General features: G+C 43.3%; 1 protein-coding gene across 1 annotated transcript in view; it reads left to right on the forward strand.

The window, feature by feature from the left end:
• The window catches only part of ehbp1 (EH domain binding protein 1), a gene marked incomplete at its 3' end in the record, with an annotated part of 170,572 nt that overhangs the window by 72,693 nt on the left and 70,987 nt on the right, over window positions 1-26,892 (forward strand). The window contains 5 exon segments of the mRNA XM_034209946.1: window positions 9,708-9,886; window positions 10,868-10,916; window positions 19,508-20,269; window positions 23,091-23,126; window positions 23,356-23,502. Coding sequence (XP_034065837.1) covers window positions 9,708-9,886; window positions 10,868-10,916; window positions 19,508-20,269; window positions 23,091-23,126; window positions 23,356-23,502 — 1,173 coding nt within the window.

A 26,892-nucleotide genomic window follows, 5' to 3' on the forward strand; every position in this document is an offset into this window, starting at 1 on the left:
TTAAAAAGGACCTTAGAAGTACCTTATGAATTAGTCTGAGTGATTTGTCTTTCAAATTGTGTGCATGTGTTGGCAGAGTGTGTGCGTGCACTGTGTGTTTGAGGAACGGAGAGCGAGTGTAGAAATGATAAGGCTTTAATTGCCTCTTTATAAAGCCCTCCAGCACCCCCCCCTCTTGGACTGTTATGGTATGCAGGTGTGTGCTCTTATGTGCTATAGGAAATACTAAGTGGCATTCTCAGCTCTTAACTCTTGGATCACAGAGTGGGATCATTCCCGTAGCTTTTAATCGAGCACTCTAGTTGGACCACACTGTCTTGGTCTTAATCAAAACATACAGTGAGTTTGCACACTTTGACCCCAGCTAGGAGCTAATGTTTGGTAGCCTCTACTTGAATTGGGGCTATTGCTTTGCATCTTAACATCAAAAGAGAAACCAGACAAAGCACATAACTCAGTTCTGCCCAAAGTAGCCTTTGGATAGCTTAGCTAGCAGAATGGTTACATGCAGTTGGTTTTTATGACCAGTGGTTGGTTGATCTCGTGGTCCAACACTAATCCCCAGTGAAGGACAATCGGAGCTGATCGACAAACATTAAGGACATTAATCTGAATGTCTTTGATGATTCCCTACATTTCATCTTGCACAATCAGTAGATCAATTGTGTGCATGATGAAATACAAGGAAATTGAGCATGTTAGCATACAGAACGTCACATGCCAACAAATTAGTATTAATTGTATCAAAAGTGGACAACCCATCCATATGTTGGGGACAGAAAGATTATTGCCCTTGTTTTTTTATCCATGATGATACATCATAAACTATTGCCCCACAGGTTGATGTTCTTTTCTTTCTCTTTCTCCCTTCACTTTCTCTATCGATCTCCCCCCTCTTTCTTGATGCTCCTGTCATAGTCCTCCCTCTCTGCCTTAGTGTAGCATTTTCTTGTGTGTGTGTGTGTGTGTTTTGATGCATGTGTATTCTGATCAGGAGTCAAAGGGGTGACTTTGTAATTATGTTCATTTTAATTGGCTGTGCTATCACCCCTCTCATCACTTTGGAGCCCACGCAGCGCTGGACAATGGCAGTCTGTAGTGGGGGGGTTGCACAACTGCTGTGTCAAGACCCCTCCACGCACCACACACACACACACACACACACACACACACACACACACACACACACACACACACACACACACACCACACACACACACACACACACCACACACACACACACACACACACACACACACACACACACACACACACAACACACACACACACACACACACACACACACACACACACACACACACACACACACACACACACACACACACATACACACACACACACACACACACACACACACACACACACACACAGCCTCTTTACCTGCAGAGCATAATTCCTAAAGTGGCCCCTTAATGAGTTTTCCCGGCCCAGGCTTAGATTAATTGATAAATGGCGGCGCTATCGGCACAGCTGATCTCTGAATCTATTGCAACACTAATTTGTTTGTTGAAGATGGCAGTTAAAGGAGATTAATACGTTATAGATTTATAAGAGACACCCCCTCTTTCTCTTCCTCCTTCTCATCCTTCTCTCCAAGCTTATTTATTTGTCTGAGGAAGATGAGGAGGTGGAGGAAGAGCAGAGAGGTCTCTCGATCCCTGTTGGATTCTTGAAACGTTTTAAAATATACATAATAACATATACATGAAGTTCATTTGCTTAGCCAATAGTATAACATGCAACAAATTAACTATATAACTTCTGTCGCTCTGGTCAGTTTAGTAAGGACCAGCTTTAAGTATAATCTATTATTTAGCTGCTCCTAGAAAATTATAATAACCCGACAGATACTGAACTTTTCGGCGTGAGACCCATGATCATATTTGAAAAACATCCGAGTGCTCTCGGTGTGAAAGCGTCATGATTGCTTGTGTGAAAAACCTACAACATATTGTGTCATTTCTATACTGCAATTTTTAGTTGTTTGTCCATTAATGTTACTTTAATATCAATACGTGCCCACACCCATATCTGCTGATGTATTGGTCCAGCTCTAAGCACATGCAAACACGCTGAGTTCAAGACACATCAGGGTTAGGAATGCTAACAGGTAGCTACTGTTGATTAAAGCTTCCAAAAGAAGGGGCACACATGGAATAAGTTTAATGTTCTGAGTATTAGTCAGACCTAATGACAGTCAGGGTTTGACTGCAGGTTACTAACCACTTCAACACATACAAACTTCATTTAAGTAGCTGCACGTGAACGAATGCAAGTTAGGACTGTGACACAATGGTAAAAAAAAAACGTCTAACTGATACTGTAAAATAAGAGGGTACGGTAAGAATGTTGACTGAATGTTTAAGAAAGGTGTCGATCTCATGCAGGAGTAGTGTTTGACGAGCAGTTTGTAATATCTTCTAGTGGATCTGTGTAAGAGGGAAGAGATGGAGGTGCACTCGGCATCAGTACCATCAGATGTCTTGTTTTGTTTCTAACTGGATCCTACGTTCTATACCATCAACCCCCTTACCGCACATACACACTCAATCCCAAACCTGCGTGTAATTTCCCCCCCAGCCAAAGCTAATTTGCAGAGGTGTGAGTGTGGGTAATGCTACTGCCGCTTCCATGACAAGCTAAAGCCAGCGCTTACACCGCATTATGCCCCTGTGTTACACGTTAGGCGTGAAGCGGGCGGGTGGGCACACTGCAGGCTGGCACCATCACTCCTTTGTCTGCTGCCTCCTCCAAACTGTGTTATTTCATGATGTTTTTTTCAGTGAATGGTTTTTATTTCAATTTCAAAGCCATGTCTGTGCTCTCCCCTTTCTGCCTTTTTCCTGCTGCTTTGCATGGTTATGCCTTTGGAGCAGAATAGTCCTTGGAAGCAAAAAATTGTCCTGGAAAAGGAAACCGCTTTTTTCTGATTTTTGCATTTTCCATCTCAGTAGCCAACCGCCCAAAGGCCCTCTGTCTTGGCCTGCAGGTTCACTGCGAGATGGGAAATGAAATGTAAATGGGAGAAAATGTAATATCTGCTTCTGAGAGAATCACTCGCAACCCCACGTCACCATCAGGATGAATGTAACACATGTTCCCACTTTAGGATATATATTTTCTTTTGAGGTGGCCTTGCTCAGAAGCAGCCGGTTCAGTGTGTCATATATTCCGCTCTCAGGTGTAATAGGTGCTCTCTCCACCTGTTCACACACATAAAGTGATGCCCGGCTTAACTAAACAGTGTCTACATGCACAGTCACACACACATGCACACACACTTTCTCTCACGGCTCTCTCTGGAAGGAGCCCCTCCTCGGTGTGATTACAGCAGTAATGCGATATATCCTTTGTATGTTAATGTGTATTATTTTTCACGCTACATTCGCTCTCCTCTCCCGTTCCTGCCTTTTTTCGCTATTGTTCCATCCACTCCACATCTCCATTTACATAATTGAACTTTTGATTGGACTTCCTCCCCTCTGCTCTCATGCAGGCAACGTTTGAAATCCGAAGCATAATTTCACGGGCTTCCTTTTCGCTCTGTCTTTTCTAATGTGAACACGTCGGACGCAGAAAGCCCCCAGATTAAACAAATTGCTTGTTTTGATTGAAGGTGCAATTAAATAATTGAGAGTGTTGGTAGTTGGGGCTCAGCCAATCAGATGAGAGCTTTCTGGAGCAGGATGGACAGGCCACTTAAGTGCACTAACCTTTATCCTCTTAAATGTGAACAGGTATTAATGTTTTCAAGTGTGTGTGTACATCTTGGATAACAGTTGAGTGTTACAGGATGTGTGCTTTTCTACTCTGTGTGTGTGTGTGTGTGTGTGTGTGTGTGTGTGGTGTGTGTGTGTGTGTGTGTGTGTGTGTGTGCGCGTGTGCGTGTGTGTGTGTGTATGGACTTTTTCTTTTTTTGCCGTAGGCTCCTTGAGCGGATTACAAGTTTTAAAGAGTATGAGATTCAACACCTCCTCAAATCTGACACTCTCTGACACCGCTTTGAAGCCATGAAAGTGAGATTGGAGAGACACGGAAGCTCTTTTCTCTCCACAGAGTCGTGGGTTTATGTCATTGGGTCGAGGCCAGTTACGTTTCCATTGAAGCGTTTTGCCCCAGAGGGAGAGACAAAGCTGCCACTTAAAACGTTTCACTTGTGTCTTTTTTTATGTTTCTGAAAAGGCAGTTTTAATAGCCGCCATTGTTTTTAGTAAATTAATCATGTATAATGCTATTCAACTTTTGATTACATTTGTCTATCTTCATGTTGGCCAACAGGTTGACCAGGAAGTAGACTGCTTTTAACCCCAAGTTGCAATCAGGCACAATGTTAAAAATACTTTCTAAATCAAGGAGTACTGTTTAGTTGCTGGAAAAAAAGGAATACAAAATAAGTTTAATTGGAAATAAAGTCATACTTTTCGATTGACTTAAAATGTATTATATCTTCAGTATATTGCTAGTATTGTAATCCACATATTCAGCAAGTATATAAACTAAACCTGTGATACCCTTCCAATTTCTCGCCGTGCATGAAAAAAGGATTTACTGTTTGTATAGGACAGTTCAACTCAGAGTTTCTCTAAAAGGTATTTCGGATTACTCATCTCTTCATACAGTACAGTAGAAATTGGCTTATTGCCCAAATCTAAAAGAAACAATTTCCACTCTCGCTACAGAATTGTTCTTTTGCTTAAGACCTAAGATCGACCTGTGACTATTTTCTAATTTCACATATCACGGTTCATCCGCTTTTTTTACCCCCGATTCCAGATCTCAAATCACATTAACCCTCCCAAAAATGACACTTTTGACACTTTAAACAAATTCTCCTCCCGACACCAACAGGAACCTGGAAGCTTCCATTCCCAGGTTTCCTCCTATCTTGTCATTCAGGCATTGTAGTGAGCTTAACCCCCCTCTTTCTCTCACATCCCTTTCCCCTTCTTCCATTTTTTTTTCTTTCTCTGCCCCGTCGGATGTATGTTGTTGACACTGAGGCATCAGGAATAATGGAATCTCTTGTCAGTGGCTTGTATTTTTCGCCCAGGCTGTTAGAGCTGTGTATAATAGTGGCAGAGGAGGAGGAAGAGGGGAGGTTATGTGCCACTGATAGTAATGAAGGTTGCCTTTTCATTTTTTAATATGGAATGTTTGTGGGCCGAGGCAATGCTCTCCGCTAATCCTACCCTCGAGCCGAGCTAGCTACATGGCTGTGTCAGTGTTACACGCACGCACGCATGCACGCACACACACACACACACACACACACACACACACACACACACACACACACACACACACACACACACACACACACATCCAGAGACAGACAGATAAAAGACACACACACATCCAGAGACATCCACACAGACAGATAAAAGACACACACACATGCACACACACGTACACACACGTACACACACATCCAGAGACATCCACACAGACAGAGAGAAAGACACACACACACACACACACACACACACACACACACACACACACATCCAGAGACATCCACACAGACAGATAAAAGACACACACACACGTACACACACGTACACACACATCCAGAGACATCCACACAGACAGAGAAAAAGACACACACACGCACACACACACACACACATCCAGAGACATCCACACAGACAGAGAAAAAGACACACGCACACACACACACACATCCAGAGACATCCACACAGACAGAGAAAAAGACACACACGCACACACGCGCACACACACACACACACATCCAGAGACATCCACACAGACAGATAAAAGACAAACACACACACTATATACGTGTGCACACCTTCCTTTAGGCAAGACAGCAAACTGTTTGATAAGTCAGGGTGCATTTCTGTTCCTCATGAAAGTTTCGCTCCTCCCGTGTTTGTGTCTTAAGGAAATGCAGCCAGTTCCTGTAGAAGAAGATATGGTTTGTGTTCAATATGTGGTGGCTATGAAAGCTTGAGTGCGGAGATGCATTCGTAAACCTTTATCTGGAGAAAGCGTAATGGAACAGTCCGGGCTGCCAGATGAGAAAATGACATCAGTTGGGGTTGTGATGAACACGGGGGTCAGTGTTTGTATCGTGCTGCTGTCATTTAAAAAAACAAACAAAAAAAACAAGTTTGTCAGGAAGGAAGACAGGAATATTTTTTTCAAATAAACAGTTAAACAAATGTTTTTTAAGCACCTCAAGTTGAGTAGATAGTAGGTATTTGTGTTTTCTTTACCACTTTAATTGCAAATTAGTGTAAATGTGTATTTGTTTTTTCTTTGGCCAAGATACCTGTGTGTCAATAGTTGAGAGTGGCCCTTAAAGTCTGTGTATCCCACTGGCTAATATTTGTTTTTTTCCCCACTGGCTGTGTTACACAGATGTGTATTTGTGTGTGCGAGTGTGTTTTCCGCCGGCTAGGGTGCAGGGTCTTCGGCACTGGAGTGTGCTGTGTGTCTAATTGCTTTAATAGCACCTGGTCTTTAATCCCAGGTAATTAGAGCGCTCAAATTAGACGGCTACTTTCAACCGTCACTTGAAAAAGCAGAAAGGGAAGGCCTGGAGGAAGACCACTCCACTCTGAAACTCTACACACACACACATTCAAGCTTTTACTGACACGCACAAAAACATTTGGCTAAGCAGAGACAACTGGAGGAACACGTTTAGTTTAGAGAATTATGTACTTATGTGTAAGTGTAGTGAAATTAATATATGTTCTCCCTCTTCTTAAGTCTGAATACCTACATTACGTTAGATAAGTTGGTGATAAGGGACAAAATGATTTGATGAGGTCAAAAAGCAATGTTGTAATCGGTATTGACTTTCTGACTTTTTATCTATTTTTTCCCCCCGGTTTGTTTGAGTGGCACGCAGGCATTGTCGAGGCCGCCTAAAACGTGTCTGGAGAAGCTGCGGGGAAAGGTTAAGGCCCACTTTTAAAGATGAGCCGGAAATGTCAAGTGTCCGCCCCTCAGGCTCCCGCTACCGTCTCCCTGCACTGAGACTGCCGTAGGGGCCTGCATGACTCACACACACACACACACACACACACACACACACACACACACACACACACACACACACACACACACACACACACACACACACACTGGTACAAAGGTTAGGATTTGCTGTTAGAGATTGCCTCCAGTGTCTTTCATCTGATTTGGCCCTTGTGGCATCTCAGCAGGCTCCAGGCTCGCGGTCACACGGGTTAAACTACAACAATAGAAGAGTAAGAGACATCCAGGTGTTTATAGACTTCAGCTAACTCACTAATGTTGCTTCAGTTCTTCATTTGTTATGCCTGTTGACATTTCAAACCAATGATGTGTTAGTGTCGTAGCAGCAAGGACAACCTCATATCTAAAGGCCTTAATCCTGTCACAAAGTTTGTGTTACGTTTTGGTTCAGATTGTCTTAAAATGTTGTCTGTACTCTTCTAGGTCTCTGCATTTGGCCTAAGCACACATCTCTTTGGAGTGATGTTGTCTAGCCAGTATTTTTAATTAAATTCAAATTCTATTTATTTCCAATGCCCCTGATGATTTTCTGAACGATTTTACGTCTGCTTTTGAGGGCTGGAAGATGCTTACCGGCGCACACTGTCCCCTTTACATAATAATTGTTTTCCTCCAAATTCCCAGAGCCAAATTTGTGTTTATTTTCCTATATTTTCTGAGGCTCTCGTGTTCTTGCAGTAGCAGAAAGCCGCCAACAGAGGGGGTTGGTGGGCCACCACACGCCTTGTTACAGCGCTGAGACTCAAGCAGTCTTGTGAGCTGTGTTTTCTCATGGCCTTCACTGTGTCTTAAAAACTGGGTTAACTCGTTACGGTGGCCAGTACCAGGCTGTGTAAAAGCAACATCTCTTCATTCACTTTTTCACTGCTAAAGGTCAAGTAAAGCTTTGACGAATGAAACCATCCAGCGCTTGGACATTAAACATCACCTCTCTGTGAGGGCAGCAGCAAGACCACATTTGCATTTTATCTAAACCAATATTTTACTAGAAATTACACAATTAATACAGAACTATTAATTAACAACAGAGAACCTTAATATAGTTCAGTGAAGCAGTTTTGTCTTGCATGCAACCCAACAAATGTAGTGTTTTTTCTAAAGTTGTACTAGTATTTACCATGTCATCCTTTAATGTGTCTGATATTAAAGTCAAATTAGGCTTAATGAAAGTTAGACACCCTGCTTAAACACATTGTGTCACACTATTAATGAAAGCTGTGTTATTAGTCATATGTTAATTTCATTGTCCTGCATATAATAGAAATATTTGAACACATTTCATAGTCTTTTTGATCACTTGCCTCTAATGAATTTAATCAAATCTCAGTGACATTTTTTGCCATTTCTCTCCGAAACGATCTGAGAGAATTAGCGCGTATCTGTCGCTGCATAACCAGATTAGTGAACAGCGGGCTGAATAATCAGAATAGCATTGGTTCTGCTGGACGTCAGAGGAGGACCAGTGTCTCCACGCCACCGAGGATTTGTGGGATTTGGAGTCTGGGAGAGGAAAGGCTCCTAATGGTGAAAGCTTTCGACCCAGATAAGACTTCAAAGGCGGAGCTAATTAATAAGATGTTTACATTATCCACGGTCATACACTGCTTTGTGCATGACCCTTCGTTATGGCGTGTGTGTGTGTGTGTGTGTGTGTGTGTGTGTGTGTGTGTGTGTGTGTGTGTGTGTGTGTGTGTGTGTGTGTGTGTTGTGTGTGTGTGTGTGTGTGTGTGTGTGTGTGTGTGTGTGTCTGCGTGAGTGTGTGTGCGTGAATGTGTGGCCTCATTGTATGTCGGAATGGCAAGCTAATTGGATGGGTGGAGGTTGCTAAGTAAAACATTTAATTGAGAAATAAATAATGAAAGGAGCTCAGACTTGGATCGGGGGGGGGGGGTGGCATCGTGGACAATCTTTTGTGCCAATGGTTTGGAATGTAGTATGCTCTCATACCAGTTAAAAAAACACATTTAAGACACATATAACTCATATAATAGAGATATAATCCAATAGAGACGTGCTGCAGTAATGAACCTTAAACCTGGACACGAGTTAGCATTTTACCGCTTCTGGTTTCCTTGTCTCAAAGTCAATTTATTTTGGACGTGCTTTTGGTTAAGTGCCTGAAAGAAGGTCTGTGGTTAACACAAGCTTAAGAGATTTTCACTTGTTTTGAAAGCATTAGCCACATTTAGCTAAGTGGTGGTGAGGTGAAGTCATGTGACCGCTATGTGGTTTGTTTATAGCATAACGTTAGCTTTTACTTCTGATGATTGCATTCAGGCTTCAAAGATCCTGAAGTAGTTTCAATATGTGGAGATTTCCTGCTAAACCAAACATATAAGTTCCATAAACAATTGTTTGCCACAGAGATTATCTTCTGCAACATTCGGAAATCCAATGGAAAAATCTCATACAATTTTTTGAGGGAGCCCTTGCGATGCTAACTTCCGAGTTGGCCTACAAAAATATGTTATCCCTGCACCACCATGTGGATTATTCATTTTTAACTATCAGTAATAATGTGTATTGTCCTTCTGACCCAAAAACACAGCCCTAATTTAGGGAATGGATATAAGTATTTCGCATTGATCCATTTCATATTGTAAAGGTGGAATATATTGAAAGATTAAACTCAAAACCTTTTTTCTTTCCTCTGCCTGCAGCCCAGCCCCATCCCGAGCCCGGTTCTGGGAGGGAAGCCCAACGCCAGCCAGTCTCTGCTGGTGTGGTGCCGCGAGGTCACTAAGAACTACCGCGGGGTCAAGATCACCAACTTCACCACGTCCTGGAGGAACGGCCTGGCCTTCTGCGCCCTGCTGCACCACTTCAGGCCCGACACAATGTAGGAAACACACACACACACACACACACACACACACACACACACACACACACACACACACACACACACACACACACACACACACACACGTCAGGGCTAGAAATAAGACCAGTAGATTCAAGGCTTTTATTGTCATGTGTACATAGCTACAGTGTTACAGTTATGACAATGAAAATCTTAGGTCACAGGCTCCTCCAACAGTGCAACAACAATAAAACAGATAATAGTGCAAGTAAATACTATAAAATACAATATAATAACAATAGAAACAGTGCAGAATAGTCAAGTAATTGGAATATTGATATATATAATTTGCAAACAGATGTGGATTATGGATGTTCTTTCAGAAGTGCAGGTGTTTAATAGTCTTATGGCCTGTGGGATGAAACTGACTCTGAGTCTGGTGGTTCTAGTTAGACTAGTGAGGTCATTTCGGGTGGAACTCAGACAGTTCAAATTTCAGAAGGCGAAGTAATAATCAAAGTTAAGAGTCTTGAACATATTTAGATTGAATGTAATGTTAAATGTCCGTTCACTTGTTTCTTGTCTTTATGTTTGTCCTTGATGTTGTTAATGAAGCTGCAAGAAAAGTTTCAAGAAAATTCGGGTCTTACAATCCTATTTAATGTTTGGTGTTTAATGTGTGTATACAACATATGGAAAACCTGCAGCCCCATCAAGGGAGCAGACATGAAGATTATTTATTTAAACTGTGTGTGTGTGTGTGTGTGTGTGTGTGTGTGTGTGTGTGTGTGTGTGTGTGTGCCTTTGCACTCCGGTGTGTTATTTTTACATATTTTCCACTCTATTAGTTCTGTTGATTGCACTGCTATGAAATTGCATGTTACAGTTCTAATGCCATTACATGTGACGCATATTTAAACTTTCTCCGCTATCTCTCTCTGTCCCCCATTCTCTCTCTCTCCCTCTTTATTTTCTCCCTGCCTGCCTCCTCTCCCACCTTCCCCACTGTTGTTCCAGAGACTACAAGTCGCTCAATCCTCAGGATATTAAAGAAAACAACAAAAAGGTAAGAGGCAGCCACCGCTGGGCCCTTCACACCACTTAGCTCCCTCCCAACCACAACTCCATTTGGCCTTATTTAGAGATCTGCCATTAATCCCTGGATGTACTGTGCATGTGTGGTTCATGGTTTAAATGGGGAGAGGGGAAACCCACATGAAGGCTAACAAATACACTCACAATTACACATATGAACTACAGCCAGACGTTATAATGACAGTGTTTCCAAGACGTTCCCCCTGCTGCGATGTGTCTTCGTGGCAATAACTAAGTCACCTGGTGAGATGCTATCTTAGCTCTGCTGCATGCTGGGAGATTACCAAACGGTCTCTGCTTAGTGTGTTTAAGTCACTGTGTATATAATAAGAACACATTTGTCCTGTGTTGATTAGATTCTTTTGTTTGTATTTCTGTAAAACAGTGTGCAGGAGGGGGTATGCATCTGTTTACTGGTAACTGTAATCATAGGTTGTATATAAAAAGTGGAAGTTGTCAGCATGACATCACCCCTAAGTATGTGGAAAAAGGTTTGAAAGCCTCTTGTTTGGCATTTACGTTGCATTTGGAAGTGCCATGACAGGTTTGAAATAATTACACTCGAACACTGAACAAGATAGAGACCTGTCGACTGTGTGATAGTCAACCGTAAAGCATACGCTGCTGTTTTACTCCAAATGGGACCATCGTTTACTAAATGAACATCATGTTAAGATTGAGACAACGAACTCATGTTTCCAATGTTTACTTGTGTGATAAATCATCTAAGAAGAAGGGTCATTTTCTTATAGACTTCCATACAACCAGACTTATTCTTTTAACCAGAGGTTGTACAGGCCATACAATAATGTATGTTTAAGGCACTTCATATTGGCTTAGCTTTTTATGCTTCACTTTTTCAGAATGCTTAAGATAGAATAAACCGTCCATGTTGGTTCGGAGACATCTCGTTGGTTTGATTTCTGTCCTTTCCTAAAACATGTCAACCCACATACAGTAAATACATTCACTACTAAAGCACACCTGAATAACCCATTCACACCTCGCCCTATGTCATCGTATCTTCACATTCACAGTTTGAGGTGCACACATTGCCATTTCCTCCTCCGTCCCTCTGGCTCGTGTCGTGCACATTTACTTACTTTCCCAACACACAAATGCACACCTCTATTTTCCCTCCTTGCTACTACACACTCACACACATATACTACACACCATCGCCCTGTCCCCTCTCTGGCCCCGAGGGCTACACAGAACGATATGCGTCGGGTTCCTGCAGCATTATTTCCTCTTCTCACACACACTCTGGCTCAGCGATAACCTCTGGTGGCCCTGTTAGGCATGAATGCTACCCTGTTGACAATAACCACAGTGGAGGGAGAGGGAGAGACCCAATCCCATATCTGCTAACTGCCCCTCACCCCCTCCAGGTGCTCAAGTAGCCCTGAAGAAATTGGCTAGATATAAGTAATATGGGAATATGCCGTAGAAGGTGATAGCCGGTGAATAGCTGCAGCTCTGTGCGACCTGCTCCTCTGTAAAGATCTACACCGGCTGCTGATGTACATTTGACCAAGCATGCTGCTCCGTTCAAAGGAGACGCACTGCAGGTAGATATCAGCGAACTGACTCCTCCTGCCAGAGTCCTCATATGGCCTTCAAGGATCTAGGTGCATAAGCAACATTGGATATATGCCAAACAACTATGTTAGTACTGTCAAGTTTGGTTTAGTTGAGCAGGGCAAGTATTTTTTGAACGTCCTTAAATGTTTTTGCTTCACAAAGCACAATTAGTTAAAGAAATTAACCTGCAAGAAAAATGTACCAGCGAAAACATTTCCTAAAAAGGTTTTAATTTAGCAACCTTTATGAATAGATGGATTATTTATTTTCGAATTTGTTCGAGGCCTCACAGAAATACATATACATAAATACGTTATACACTAGGGCTGCACGATTTTGGGAAAAAATCTAATTGCGATTTTTCTGACAAATATTGCGATTCGAATTGCGATATTTGTTTTTAAGCGACCCAACGGAAGTTTATTGTAAAATGCGGCCATATCTCCGGCTAGGAAGGTCATATCAACATACTCCCGTCTCTAGCACCCCCGCAGCCCGAGCTACGAGTGAAAGAACTAAACTTACATGAAACTTCCGTTGGGTTGCTTTAAAGTCAAGCTTCAGTTAAAGATTCACCCTGTATTAGAAACATGTGATGGAGCATTACTAACCTGACTCAGATGGTTTGTTTCACCAAACTATCTAGGAAAGCTCCATTGGAAGCCATTTGGAAAGGGCAGGCACTTTCAGAAGCACTTGGCAGGTGATTGGATCAATCCGTCACCTTCTATCATGGGCCACTTCTGATTGATTAACAATGGCTGGTACATGTGGAGTAAGGCACTTCTGATTGGTGTGGATGACTGACACACAATAAAAAAAAAAAAATTGTAAAAAAAAAAAAGTAAAAAAAAATCGCAGGATTATCTCGAATCGCGATTTTGATTTAAAATCGATTAATCGTTCAGCCCTATTATACACCACAAAATAACTACATAAAAAAACGTCAGAAACATCCACATTTATACACACATACACATCACATCTACTCACAAGATATATTTGGTAAGGAGACCATCATGTGTGCGGCTTATTGAACAACACCTGAAATCAATGACTGATATATTCGGTAATCAGGGTTCCTGCTCAATCTGTTTTCTGTAAACTGTAGTTGTTGTTTACCTTTGTTAGCAGCGACTACATTTTAAATATTATCAGTCCGTAAAGTTAAAAACCAGTGAAATAGCCACATTTTATTGGTACATTGATAACTTAGTGCTTGCAGAGCAATTTGCTAGAATGCAACAAGCCATATATAGATGTTTGGGATTGAATGTCTGCATGTGAACAGATTTTGTTAGCATGTGAGATGTGACGTCTGAGCACACTTGCCAACCCTCCCGATTTTCGCGGGAGACTCCCGATTTCATTGCCCTCTCCTGGTTTCCTCCCGGGGTCATATTTCTCCCGCATTTCTGACAAAATCTGATTTACTCACGACTGTTTCCACTCTGACTTTAATACAGCTACACCATTGTTTGGTTTCCATGGTAGCGCGTCTCTTTAGTAGCGCGTCTCTTTAGTAGCGCGCGCAACTGAAAGTCTGAGAGGGTGAGGCGTTCTTATTATACATCCATGGGTGAGGCAGATAGTCACAGAATACAGAACAAGAATCGACAACTCTACCCTCTGCTCACTCCTTTCCTGTACAAAATACAGGTCCAGCCCACACATGCTCCATCAAGGATGGTGCTACAGGCCGCAACTACAATAAGCATGTTAATGTTAATCTAACCGGTCCGGCGACCCACTAGCCCCGCGGTGGTTTTGAAATGCTCCCGATTTCTGAGGTCTCAAGGTTGGCAAGTATGCGTCTGAGGGATTGTACACTATGGATAATGTTGGTTTATATCCAGCAGTAACACAGACAGTAAATTGTAGACATATTATACTCTGTATTGTTGGAGGCTGTGATTGTAAAGGCCAGTGAGTTCAGGGGAAATGAAAGGGGAGCAACGCATCGTGTGGTGTCATGTAGCACCTTGAATGTGTTTGAACAGGAGAAGGGTGCCCATGACGCCCTGCACGAAATAAGGAAACAGTCACGCCAGGCACGGGCTCGGACAGAATAATGATGCAGGTTAAGGAGCCCGTAGAGCAAGCAATGGAAAAGAAGAGAGAGAAATGAATGTACGAAGAACAGAATGAAAGAGCGTGATGAAAAAAGACTTATCTCCCATCCACCATGTTGTATAGAGTTGCTTTATAAAGAGTTATTAGAATGTATAGAATTTATTGAATGGACAGCAGAAATGGAAAAGTGTAGAAATGACAACTATCTCCGCCTTTCATGGTGAACTGATAGACATGCCCCCTCCTCCTTTCCCAGTCTATCTGTGAAGAGTGATTGCAATGAGCTCAGACTGTGCTGAATTATGACAGATAAGGACAATCAATATTGGGGGTGCGTAGGAAAGAAAAATAGAGGGAAGTGAATATTCAGAACAGCCTTTGAAATGATCCATTATCAATGGATACGTATGTGTATGTATGGATGAGTGTGTGTATATATGTTTGTTTAAGGTGTGTGTGTGTGTGTGTGTGTGTGTGTGTGTGTGTGTGTGTGTGTGTGTGTGTGTGTGTGTGTGTGTGTGTGTGTGTGTGTGTGTGTGTGTGTGTGTGTGTGTGTGTGTGTGTGTGTGTGTGTGTGTGTGTGTGTGTGTGTGTGTGTGTGTGTGTGTGTGTGTGTGTGTGTGTGTGTGTGTGTGTGTGTGTGTGTGTTGTGTGTGTGTGTGTGTGTGTGTGTGTGTGTGTGTGTGTGTGTGTGTGTGTGTGTGTGTTGTAATGAGGCCAAGGAGAAGTCATTTGTCATGCCATCTGATAGTGTAGCACCAAGCACCGGGCTAAAGCTCCCTGAGCACAACCAGTTAGGGGTTGGGCTGAGGAGGGGGGGGGGGCTCTGATGATTGACAACGATAGATAGCTGTCAGTCACTGAGAGAGGGGGGGGGGGGCAGCGGCCCAGGGCAGGAGACGCTGACATTTGAGTCCAAACCAAAAGCTTTGTCAGCCCAATGATGGAAAGTGAGAGAACTTGATTTTTTCTCCCAAAATACATGATTTTGTTATTGGACAGAAATGTAGCTTTTCGAGTGGTCAGGAATACAGAAGTTCAGTTATTTTGGTAGGTGTATTTCACATGTTATCAACCAAGCAGTAGGGCTGATTGATAAAAATGAGATCATTAGTATTTATTATAATTTTATTTTACCAAGATATAAATTCGGAAATACGGAATTTGTGCCAAATCACAAATCAAATATTGCAGTAAATTTGTTTCACTATTAACGCATACATGAAATACCAAAACTTCATCAACTCATTGTTTGCTTTTAGTTTGGTTGAATACATTCATCTGCAGACCAAGATTTTGTGATGAAGTTAAACAATTAGGATTTGATTTTAAAAACATTGAATAATGATAGTAATAAAGTAGAATACAAATGTATATGGAATAACTGCCAATTCGACAATTCATGCTCTCCTCTTTTACTTATTTATATTTTAACATTCTTGATGGCGAAAAAATTAAGCCACAAACGGCCCATTGCCCCTTTTGCTTGATAATCATTTAAAAATAATTGCCATAATTATGATTTAACTGTTGAGAGGGGGCACATACTGTAGGCTACCCCCTTACTAACAAGTCAGTCTTTTCAAACCGGTCTTTTCTCAGTATCAGTGTCTCAGTGGGACACGATCCATGCTCTTCAAGCTATGAGAGAAGATATAGAAAGAATACATCTGGACACTGAGGTCAGAAACACTAAAGCACATGTCGAGACTAACATTGACCCTGAAACAAAATCCAGTCTCCCTCCCTTCTTCCTCCTCAAGAAGCTCCCACTCTCACTCTTTTCTCTTTCTTCCTTTCTTTCTTTCTGTCCCTATTGAGCAGCAAAGTTGTCGCTCTCTTTCACAGCCTCCCCTATGTGAGAGGAGAACAATGTAAGCACACTTTGCTCCCCTGAATACGTGTTAGAAACCCAATCAGGCCCTCTTATTCCCCATATTCTTTTTCCTTCTCTTTCTCCTTTCTTGAACACTCCCTTTCTGCCAGGGAAAGGAGAGGGGGGAACTTTAACAGGCTCTCTGTAAAGGCAAACTCCTCTGTTCTTTCCCGCCGTCAGCTCTTTCCTCCTGCCTTGTCTTTGCAAGCACAAACACATACTTTCCATCTATAGAAAGGCACAATAGAGGTGAGAGGGAAAAAGACTCCTCCTAACAAAAGACATCATAATTGATTGTAAATTGAGAAGCATCTCTCATTTAAACCACTTCTTTACTCTCCATTCCTCTCATTCCTATCTCCTGTCCCCAGTCAGAAATACAGTAAATACAGCAGAACTAAATATTTAATTCATCAGTAAATACTTTTCTTAGAAAGCAACAGTTACCGTACCCTTGAGAAAAACCCATAACCATTAAAGTTGAAGTTGCTCAGGCTGACTTATGGCGCATTTCCACTGCAGCGCGTAGCACGGTTTAAGCGTGCCGTGCCAAACCCGGCCCGTTTTTTGTAGCGTTTCCACTAGGGGTAGTTCCGGCTAGTGGGTACTTTTTCACAGTTTTTCTGGCTCTCCAAAATCCAGCTTCTTTCCGGGCCAACAACCGGGCTGAGTATGCTGAACTAGTGAGAGAATCGCTGGCAAGGGGGCTACAACTACAACAAAATGAACATATTTGACCGTGATTTAATTGTAATACACGTTTCAAAATGATGCCGAAGTAACAACATACTGATACCAGTTAGTAAAAACCATGAATTAATGCTTTGACAAGTCTGTAGACTTTAAAATGCGTGTTTTCTGAATGGAGATCGGTTAAGCTAACGCAGTATACGCTCCGACCGTCCACACTCACAACAACGGCCTACAGACATAAATAAACCAGCGACTGTATTCGCCATGACACAGGCAGTCTGTGGTTTGTACTTGTTTAACTTTTGTCTAGTTCCTGAAACAGATATGAGGAGCTGTGAGCTCTGAGCGCTAACAGCTAACGGCTGATGTTGGTTTTGCGTTTCGCATTGAATATGACGTCACGGCTCCGCCTACACTGCGTTACTATAGTTACGGCCCATCCACACAGTGGCGTGCGTTGAAGCTTCCAACGCTTCTGCCCATTCACTTTGAATGTAGTGAATCACCCGGTGCTGTATGATCAGTCTCTGTTCATCTACCGGGATACAAACCGGAGGAGCGAGGCATGGAGGGAGGAGGCAGAGACAGTGGGTGAAACTGGTAGGTTTTCGCCTGTTTGGGGATTTTATATCCAGTTTACTTCGTTTTAACATTGCTATTGCTTTGTATGTCGGGGGCGGGAGATTCATGTGATTGGTTGTTGGTCGCAAAAAATCCCCAAGCTTCAGACACGCCCACCGCCAAGCGGCAACGCACGCTGCTGTGTGGACGGTCCGTTACTGCCCCAGTTCCTAAACTGTAACGGAGCGTCCACACAGCAGCGTGCGTTGACGCTCGCTCCTCCGGTTTGTATCCCGGTAGATGAACAGAGACTGATCATACAGCACCGGGTGATTCACTACCGCTATAATACCTTCCTCCATTTTTTGGAATATGAGGAAATTACCTGCGTAGTCTCTCCCAGCATACACGCGGTTTGATTGGCTAGCGCTTGTACTGGCAGATTTGCATAAACGGGATTTCATTGGCTGACGCTTCTGCCGAGGCGCCTTCCGTCGCTTCCCAAAATGCAGTTCGGCTAAAAGTGACGTCACCCCATTCAAAGTGAATGGGCAGAAGCGTTGGAAGCTTCAACGCACGCCGCTGTGTGGACGGGCCGTAATGGAAACGCAGCATAAAGTGAGCCTGGCCTACCAAGGCCTAACTATACCGTACTAAGCCGTGCGAGGCCCTGCAGTGGAAATGCGCCATTAGAGACACTTTAAGTTTTGGATGAATGCAAATGGAGGACTTATGAAAGATCAGACTTGCTCAATTGACTAATTTCTAGATAAAGGAAAGAAAATGTAAAGGGGGAGAAAGAAAAGGACTCACAGAGGAAGGGGCTGAAAAAATAAGCGGGCTCTTAAAAACAATCCGTGGGGTAAATAACAGCATAAAAACACACAGAGAAGCTTTGGGAGTCAGAGAGGGGGACGGAGAGAAAGAGGGAGAGATTGATAGACTGGGGGAGATCTACAGAGGCAGTGAAACAAACGCACAAGGCAACAGGTTGGAATTAGATCAACACTATCAAGCAGCCCAGATACAAGCTGTGATACCTGGGAGAGATGTGTGTGTGTGTGTGTGTGTGTGTGTGTGTGTGTGTGTGTGTGTGTGTGTGTGTGTGTGTGTGTGTGTGTGTGTGTGTGTGTGTGTGTGTTGTGTGTGTGTGTGTGTGTGTGTGTGTGTGTGTGTGTGTGTGTGTGTGTGTGTGTGTGTGTGTGTGTGTGTGTGTGTGTGTGTGTGTGTGTGTGTGTGTGGTGTGTGTGTGTGTGTGTGCTGTTAATCTATTTATTTACCTGTCATTGGCTACGATAATGGTTTTCATCCCTTCTCTCTCTCTGTCTCAGTCTATCTGGTGACGGGGGATTGGGTTTCGTGTGTCGCTTGATAATCAAACCTGTATTTTCTCATCAGACTCTAATCAGACCAATTACACGCGTGACGGAGAGCGTGGGCAGGTTGATATAGGGGAGCGATAAGGACACACAAACATACACACACACTCTCACACACACACTGTGGGATTAAGCGCTCTGTCTTGGGGTATCTGCGTCTCTTATCGGGGACAACCATCCCTGACATGACCCGTCAGCAGTCATGCCAAAGGTGTCTCTCACTCACACACACATGGATCATGCATGGGAGGCACCAAAAACAACCCATGTCTGAAAAATAAACCAGACTTCTGCTATCTCATCAAGCATTGGCACCCATCCATTTTTCAAACTCCTGTAACATGACCGTGACTCTGTTGTACAAATCTGTAACTTTCTGTCTTTTTTTTTCGGCAGGCTTACGATGTTTTTGCGAGCCTGGGTATCTCCCGTCTCCTGGAGCCGTCAGACATGGTGCTGCTGGCCATCCCCGACAAGCTCACGGTGATGACCTACCTGTACCAGATCCGCGCCCACTTCTCTGGGGAGGAACTGAACGTGGTGCAGATCGAGGCCAACAGCAGCCGCAGCACCTACAAAGTGGGAGACTTTGAGACGGACACCAACGCCTCCATCGGTCAGGACAAGTTTTACGCTGAAATCAACGACGTGCAGCACCACCAGGCTAACTCTGAGCCCGTAGACGCCGCTGGTGAAGTGAACCCAGAGTCTAACGGCACGAAAGCTGCTGAGGAAGAGGTGACGGAGCCAGGCTGGAAGGCGGAGGTAGGAGCGGCCAGCTGTCCAGCATCAGGCTCTTTAAAGTCTCCTCCAGTCCCATCGCCGCGCACAGCGTTAGCCGCCTCAGCAACAAGCTCTGAGGACAGGGGGAGTCTGCTCAAAGCCAAAACTTTAGACCTCAGCGAGTTACCTCACAGGGAGACGGAGAGACAGCAGCAGGCGGAGGAGGGGGGAGAGGAGAGACGGGAGGGGAGTACAGAGCCAGGGTCCCCCACCAGGAGAGGGGCCTCCCCGCCCCACCAGAAACTGGGCTTCTCCTATAACAGGGACGCAGACCTCATCAAGAAGAAGAGGGCCAGCCTGCGTCACTCCGAGTCTGAGCCCGCCTCAGAGAGCACCCCCCCTCCCGCCAACCACACAGACAACACCCCCAAACAGGTAAACAAACAAATAACGGTCTTAAGGCAAACACACACTGAACAAGTGCTACAAAAGTAAAATGGAGAAGTTAATCTAAAAGTGCTTTTATTTTTTTATTTAGTGCCATCCCTTTTTTTCACTTTACCGGAGATCATTTTTTATAAGAGCTGAACACTTTTTATCACTGTTTGACATCACTCCAAAAGATGCGCTTGAAATCGTTAATGAAAGTGTGAAAAGAATAAGTGTTTGAAAATACACATGGGGCATTCAAACTTATATATTTGATCCAATATTAGAAATTAAAGCGTTTTCATCAAATGTTTTCAATGAACATAAATATAACATACATTTTTTGCTATTGACATGTTCCTGCGGCTGTTATTATTACAGCCAATGACAGGTAAATAAATAGATTAACAGCACACACACACACACACACACACACACACACACACACACACACACACACACACACACACACACACACACACACACACACACACACACACACACACACACACACCTCCCCCAGGTATCACAGCTTGTATCTGGGCTCTTCAACTTTGATGGTTATGGGTTTTGCTCAAGGGTACCTTAACTGTAGCTTTCTAAGAAAAGTATTTACTAATTAATTAAATATTTTGTTCTGCTGTATTTACTGTATTTCTGACTGGGGAGAGGAGATAGGAATGGAGAGTAAAGAAGTGGTTTAAATGAGAGATGCTTCTCAATTTACAATCAATTGTTAGGAGTCTTTCTCCCTCTTTTTCACCCTGATCCATGTCTCAGACTTTGCCCTGAAAATGGGCCTGTCAAGTCCTTAAATAGTCCTTTAATTGGAAATTCAAAAGGTGTTGGATGCTAGTTTTTAACATGATAATTAATAGACTTTATTAATAACTTGTGATTGATTAAAACTCTTTTTTATTATAGAGTAAGAAAATCCCAAAATGGAGCCTCACTAATCAGAATACCTTTATTAGTCCCACAGAGGGGAAATGTACGTAGTTACAGCAGAAAAAAGAGCCACAGACTAATGTAATGTTACTGTAATGTTACATATGTTACATGCATTAAAAAGTACTAAGTTATGATATAATAAAAAATTAAAGTTACATAATTTTCAAAATACACATCCTGTAACAGTTCTTAGGATTTACTGTAGCAGCCAGGTATATATAGCACAGTTGTAACGGCATATATATTGCACATATAGCACATAGTTGGTTGGTAGCAAGGGGTATTATAGTCTGTGTTGTGGGTGTATGTGTGGGGGGGGGGGGTTCTACTACTAGGGGCTGTGCTGGTTGTATTGTCTGACCGCTGAAGGAAGGAAGGACCTGCGGTATGTCTCCCTGACAGCGGGGGTGCAACAGCCTGTCGCTGAAGGAGCTGCACAGTGAGGACAGGGTGTCCTGGAGAGGGTGGGACACATTGTCCAGTGCAGTTATGTGCAGTTATGTGCAACCAGGAATATTTTCAGAGCTCTGAATATAGTTGAACTTGTCCTTCAGGGGTCAGTAAGGGATACATGAAATTATCTCACGGCTAATTATAAATCCTGCTCCTCACACAACCCCTGGCTCAGTCTGTATGATGAAGGCTAATTTACGTCTTGCTACCAGGTATTAAGATTCTGACAGCGTTTACCTGCAGCTACCTGCCCGGCCTGTAAATGGATCGTTCAGGTTTTTATCGTCTGATTGAAAGTTTCCCTGCTACATTAGTCATCATAAGACAGAGGATGTGGTGAACACTCATTCCCTCCTGGCACACGCTAAGCTTCAAATCCCGACCTTGTTGATGCCATTGCAGAGATGACCGTACCCAAACTCTCCCGTTCTGCATTAGATGTTGTCGTCAGCTGTCTGCAGACCCAGACACACTGAGGCCGTAACATGTGGCGACTTCAGAAGGCGCCCGGAAGAACCCCCTGCTTTGACATTTCATTATATTTTTCATTATATTTCTCATCCCTTCAGTTGATGGCAGTCGGTGCCGTGACTGCTCAGGCGTGGCGACGCTTTGCGCCGAGCACACCTCATCTCGTCTCATACACACACACCCAAACACACATTGAATACATTGCTGCCTGCGTTGGTTAACCCCAGATTATCGCTTCCTGTTTACAAGTCGAAAGGTCACAGGGCAGGCGGGGGGGCTGCAGGGGGGTTATGACAGCTATGACACCCCATTTTGATCTGCTGTTATCAAGTTAGCGGGGATGCATCCTCGCCTGATGCATGCAGTCAGACTTGACTTGCTGAAAGGATGTCTCCGAGCTCTAAACAGCTGCCTGTAATGTGGTCTGTCTGAGCCAAATGTAAAAGCTCTGCTTGCCCTCTTTGCTCCCCCTTATAATGCAGCCAGGATTACCCTGCAGATAAAACTCTAAGCTAGGTGTGTTTTGCTTTCTTGTCAAAGCCGTCATGCTCTCCACACCACTGGACCCAGACAGCCCGTTTGTAGGCCGGCCCAAAGTGCAGGCCCTGTTTATCACGGGGGGGAAATACCCTGCTTCTAGATTTGGGTCCGCTTGTCTTTATTCTTTTCTACCTCCACCTGCTCACTGCACAAGATGCAGTCTGAAAGCTATTTATACTTCTCTCTGTGAAACTGTGTGTATTTCTGTGGCATGTCACTTATTTAGGCACCATAATTAACTAGATTTCAAAACTTATTTACTTGTTAAGAATCATATATTAGTGAAAACCCATCCAAACTTGTTACACTGTGAAGACAAAGTGCTTTATTAAGAAGCTGTAAAAACCCAATTAGGTTTTTTTATGGTATTGGCAATGAACCTGTAGTTTAAGATGTATTTTCTTTTTTAAAGGAGCCAGCACCTGTATCAAGTCCCCCCGCTGAGAAGGTGAGTACAGTTTGACAAGAGAGTAAGATACTGCAGACATATTCTCATATATCCATATTTGTGCAGTCAAAAGCTACTTTGGAAACTCTTAAAGAATCATGTATGGGCATCTACAAGCACTTATTTTGTTCATCCAAGAGGTGTGTACAGTCTTACTGAGAAAAAGGACTGTAGCGAATCATTAGCATTTTTTTTTAAGTCATTACGTTCGTCCTGTGGTTGCACACAGAGGGTGCTGTCCCGTCAGGAGGAGCTGAAGGAGAGAGCCCGCCTCCTCCTGGAACAGGCCCGCAGAGACGCCGCCATGAAGGCCGGAAACAAGAGCGTCCCCAACTCAGCCCTCACTGCACCGAACAGGGCGACCAGCGTCTGTGATGTAAGTCAAAGTTGTTGTTGTGTGTGTGTGTGTGTGTGTGTGTGTGTGTGTGTGTGTGTGTGTGTGTGTGTGTGTGTGTGTGTGTGTGTGTGTGTGTGTGTGTGTGTGTGTGTGTGTGTGTGTGTGTGTGTGTGTGTGTGTGTGTGTGTGTGTGTGTGTGTGTGTGTGTGTGTGTGTGTGTGTGTGTGTGTGTGTGTGTGTGTGTGTGTGTGTGTGTGTGTGTGTGTGTGTGTGTGCGTGTGTGCGTGTATGTGTTTATGCGTGTCTGGCACGTCTAACCACAACATCAAAGTCTACCTGATGCTCACTTTGGATCAGTCTGGGATGTTTTTCAGGTCTGTTTAACTTTAAGCTGTCCCGAGTTTAACTTGTCTGTCCCGGCCTCTCTGCTCCGTGCACTGGAGTGTCGTATAGTATCGCCTCAGTGTGCTGGAACAACTAATAGAGTGACCAGCAGCCTCTTCAACACCCTCATGTCACTCCGACAGTCCTTTTTCGCTGCTCACTAAACTCGCAACATGCTGGAAAAGCCTGTCTCATCCACTTTGTCGAACACTTTATGGAAAGGCTTTAAAAGGAAGGAAGACTTTTCCTTATTAACTTCTGCTCCGACTCTCTTATGGACTGCTGAGCGTCACAACCTGAACATGACAGTTAGGACTTCCACTTCTCTCTTTAAACATTTCGTTCCCACCTTGGTCATCTTGACAAATTTGCTGCCCCCTCAATTTCTGTGAGCAAAACTACATTTGTGGTAAAGTGGGGTTGGAATCACGAAGCAAACTAGACTAGAGAAGACGTGAGAGAAATTGCCCGCTCTGAACCGAGCACGCTCCACTGAACATAATATACTGGGAGGAGGTGGTGGTGGGGGGGGGGGCACACTGATGGACCAGGAGTTACCCTGGGAAAGCACTGTTGTCAAATCCTCAGTGACGTTTCCCAAATGTTTCACAGAAAGGGAAAAAATCTGGTCTTGTGAGAATTGTGACGACAACGGATTTGAGGGTGAAATGAAATAAATACCCTTTGGTAATGAAATATCTGAAAGGCAGCAGCCGCATGCCCCTGCTCTCTCTGCTGGAATCCTTAAAGAGATATATGCCCTTGAATTATTTGTGTACACTGTGTGTGTTAGTGTGTGTGCCTGCTTAAGTACATAAGTCTGTGTTTGTGTCTGCGTGTAAGCATCCAAAAATGTGTGTGTTCATGTTTGTGTGCAGGCCACAAGAATAACCATTTCAGGGATAATCCGAGGAATAAATGAGGAACTTCCAAGGACTGGTGGCGTTAAAAGTCTTCAGAGAAAGAAAGCAAATTAAAAGAGTTTTTCAAAGCTGTCGCACTGCCGATATATTTCTAAAAAAAGGTCCTCTTCTGTCCCTTGTTGTGCGGCAAGATGGCTGACTCCACTTAGATTAGCTCCTTAAAGTCAGACCCAAGCCTTCGCTCTTCCTCCCCCCCTTCTCCTCCTGATTTCCTTACTCATTTCCAAGGACAATTGGTTAATAACCCCGTCACACACACACACACACACACACACACACACACACACACACACACACACACACACACACACACACACACACTGATCCCATGCATAAAGGAAGGAGGGGCGAGCGGAAGATATTGAATTGTTTACACTTTTTTTAATAGAAAACATTGATCAAAGGAATACGACTGGCCTCGGGGCCAATGTGCTGATAATTGTTAGTGATTCAGATTAGATTACTTGATGTCTTGTTTTGATTAGCGTGTGAGTGTGTGTGTGTGTGTGTGTATGTGTGTCGGTGTGTGTGTGTGTGTATGTCCATGTTATCAGCTGAAGAGGCCCAAGCCTTTCCCATTTAACTCTCCATCCGTCTAAGTAGGTGCTTTGCGGTTTAGCATGCATAAGGTATAATTTAATTCAATTAAAGAAGGCTTCATTCTTCCAGGGAAGTGGCTAATGTGGGGGCAACACAATGATTTGGGAAGGGGGGGAGGAGGGGGCTGCATTGGATGTTTTGGGGGTGAAGCATTCAAGGTACAAATGATACATTTGTTCAAGAGCTATTAACTAAACTCGTGTTATTCAGAGTTAACATTTTTATTCACCAGTAAAATCCCAATCAGTAAAAAGATATGAGTTGAAAAACTAAAATATTAATATGTTGCTTCATTAATTCTCTAAACTGAATAAGAGCATCTATTCTAATTGAGTTTTATTAAGAGTCAGGTATGTTCACTAATGGGACTTTTTTGCTTAAAGGAAAAGGTTCATTATTGAAGCCAAAACCCTTCTGAACTGCTATTGATGAGAAGCTTTCTGAAATATGGTATTTCTTCAAATTAATTTGTTCACATCTTAAAGGTGGGGTAGGTAATTCACTTCAGAAACACTTTTTGTTATATTCCATGGAATGCTCTTAACATCCCTGATAGCAATGAATACATTCAATGCATTGACAATAAATACATATAAACATGTCATCTGTGGAAGCCGTAGCGCTGTAAAAAGCACGACCAATCATCTGAGCCGGCTAAAATAACTGGATGGCCTCCCTGCCTGTCAGCCTTCCATCTGTGCACAAACTTATCTCGTGCCCTCATTGGTCATGTGCGCGTTCGTGTGTGTTGGAGGAGGGGCTCTGTAAGGAAGTCTGAAGGAAGGGGCAGATTTTCTTCGGCTGCGTACTTTCAAATTCTAGCGCACTCGAGCTGGTTTCTCCATTCTTACCGACCCCACCTTTAATTGCTCCCATTCACTCAAAATAAGAATTTTTTGTAGATGACTAAATTACTAAAATGGTATGTTTTTTTCTCCATAAACAGCACTTTATAAAATGTGTGTCTAAAGTCTTTCTCACATCACACAGCTGTGCTTGTTCTCATCACAAACACATCTCTCTTTAGCAATCATTTTATCATTTTTCTCGCATCTTTTTATTAACATGAATACAAATCAGGAAAATGTCTCTATTAACTAACTCGTGCGTAAGTAGCAGCACACGATATTGACAGCATTTATAGTTCTGTACAATGTGTAATATTTAAAATACCCAGACATCTACAGTGTCTGTGATCAATATGAACATAGCTCAATGCAGAACAAATTCTGTGTGTGTGTGTGTGTGTGTGTGTGTGTGTGTGTGTGTGTGTGTGTGTGTGTGTGTGTGTGTGTGTGTGTGTGTGTGTGTGTGTGTGTGTGTGTGTGTGTGTGTGTGTGTGTGTGTGTGTGTGTGTGTGTGTGTGTGTGTGTGTGTGTGTGTGTGTGTGTGTGTGTGTGTGTGTAGCTCTGTTCTCTTGACCTATGCTCTCCCTCCTGCCATCCCTAATTGTAGCCCACAGTGACTGGTTCTTTCATCTAAGGTCACAGGTTCAGTTTCCTCTCTTCCTCTCCCTCCCTGT

The sequence above is a fragment of the Gymnodraco acuticeps genome, unplaced genomic scaffold (genome assembly GCF_902827175.1).
Source record: "Gymnodraco acuticeps unplaced genomic scaffold, fGymAcu1.1, whole genome shotgun sequence".
NCBI lineage: Eukaryota > Metazoa > Chordata > Actinopteri > Perciformes > Bathydraconidae > Gymnodraco > Gymnodraco acuticeps.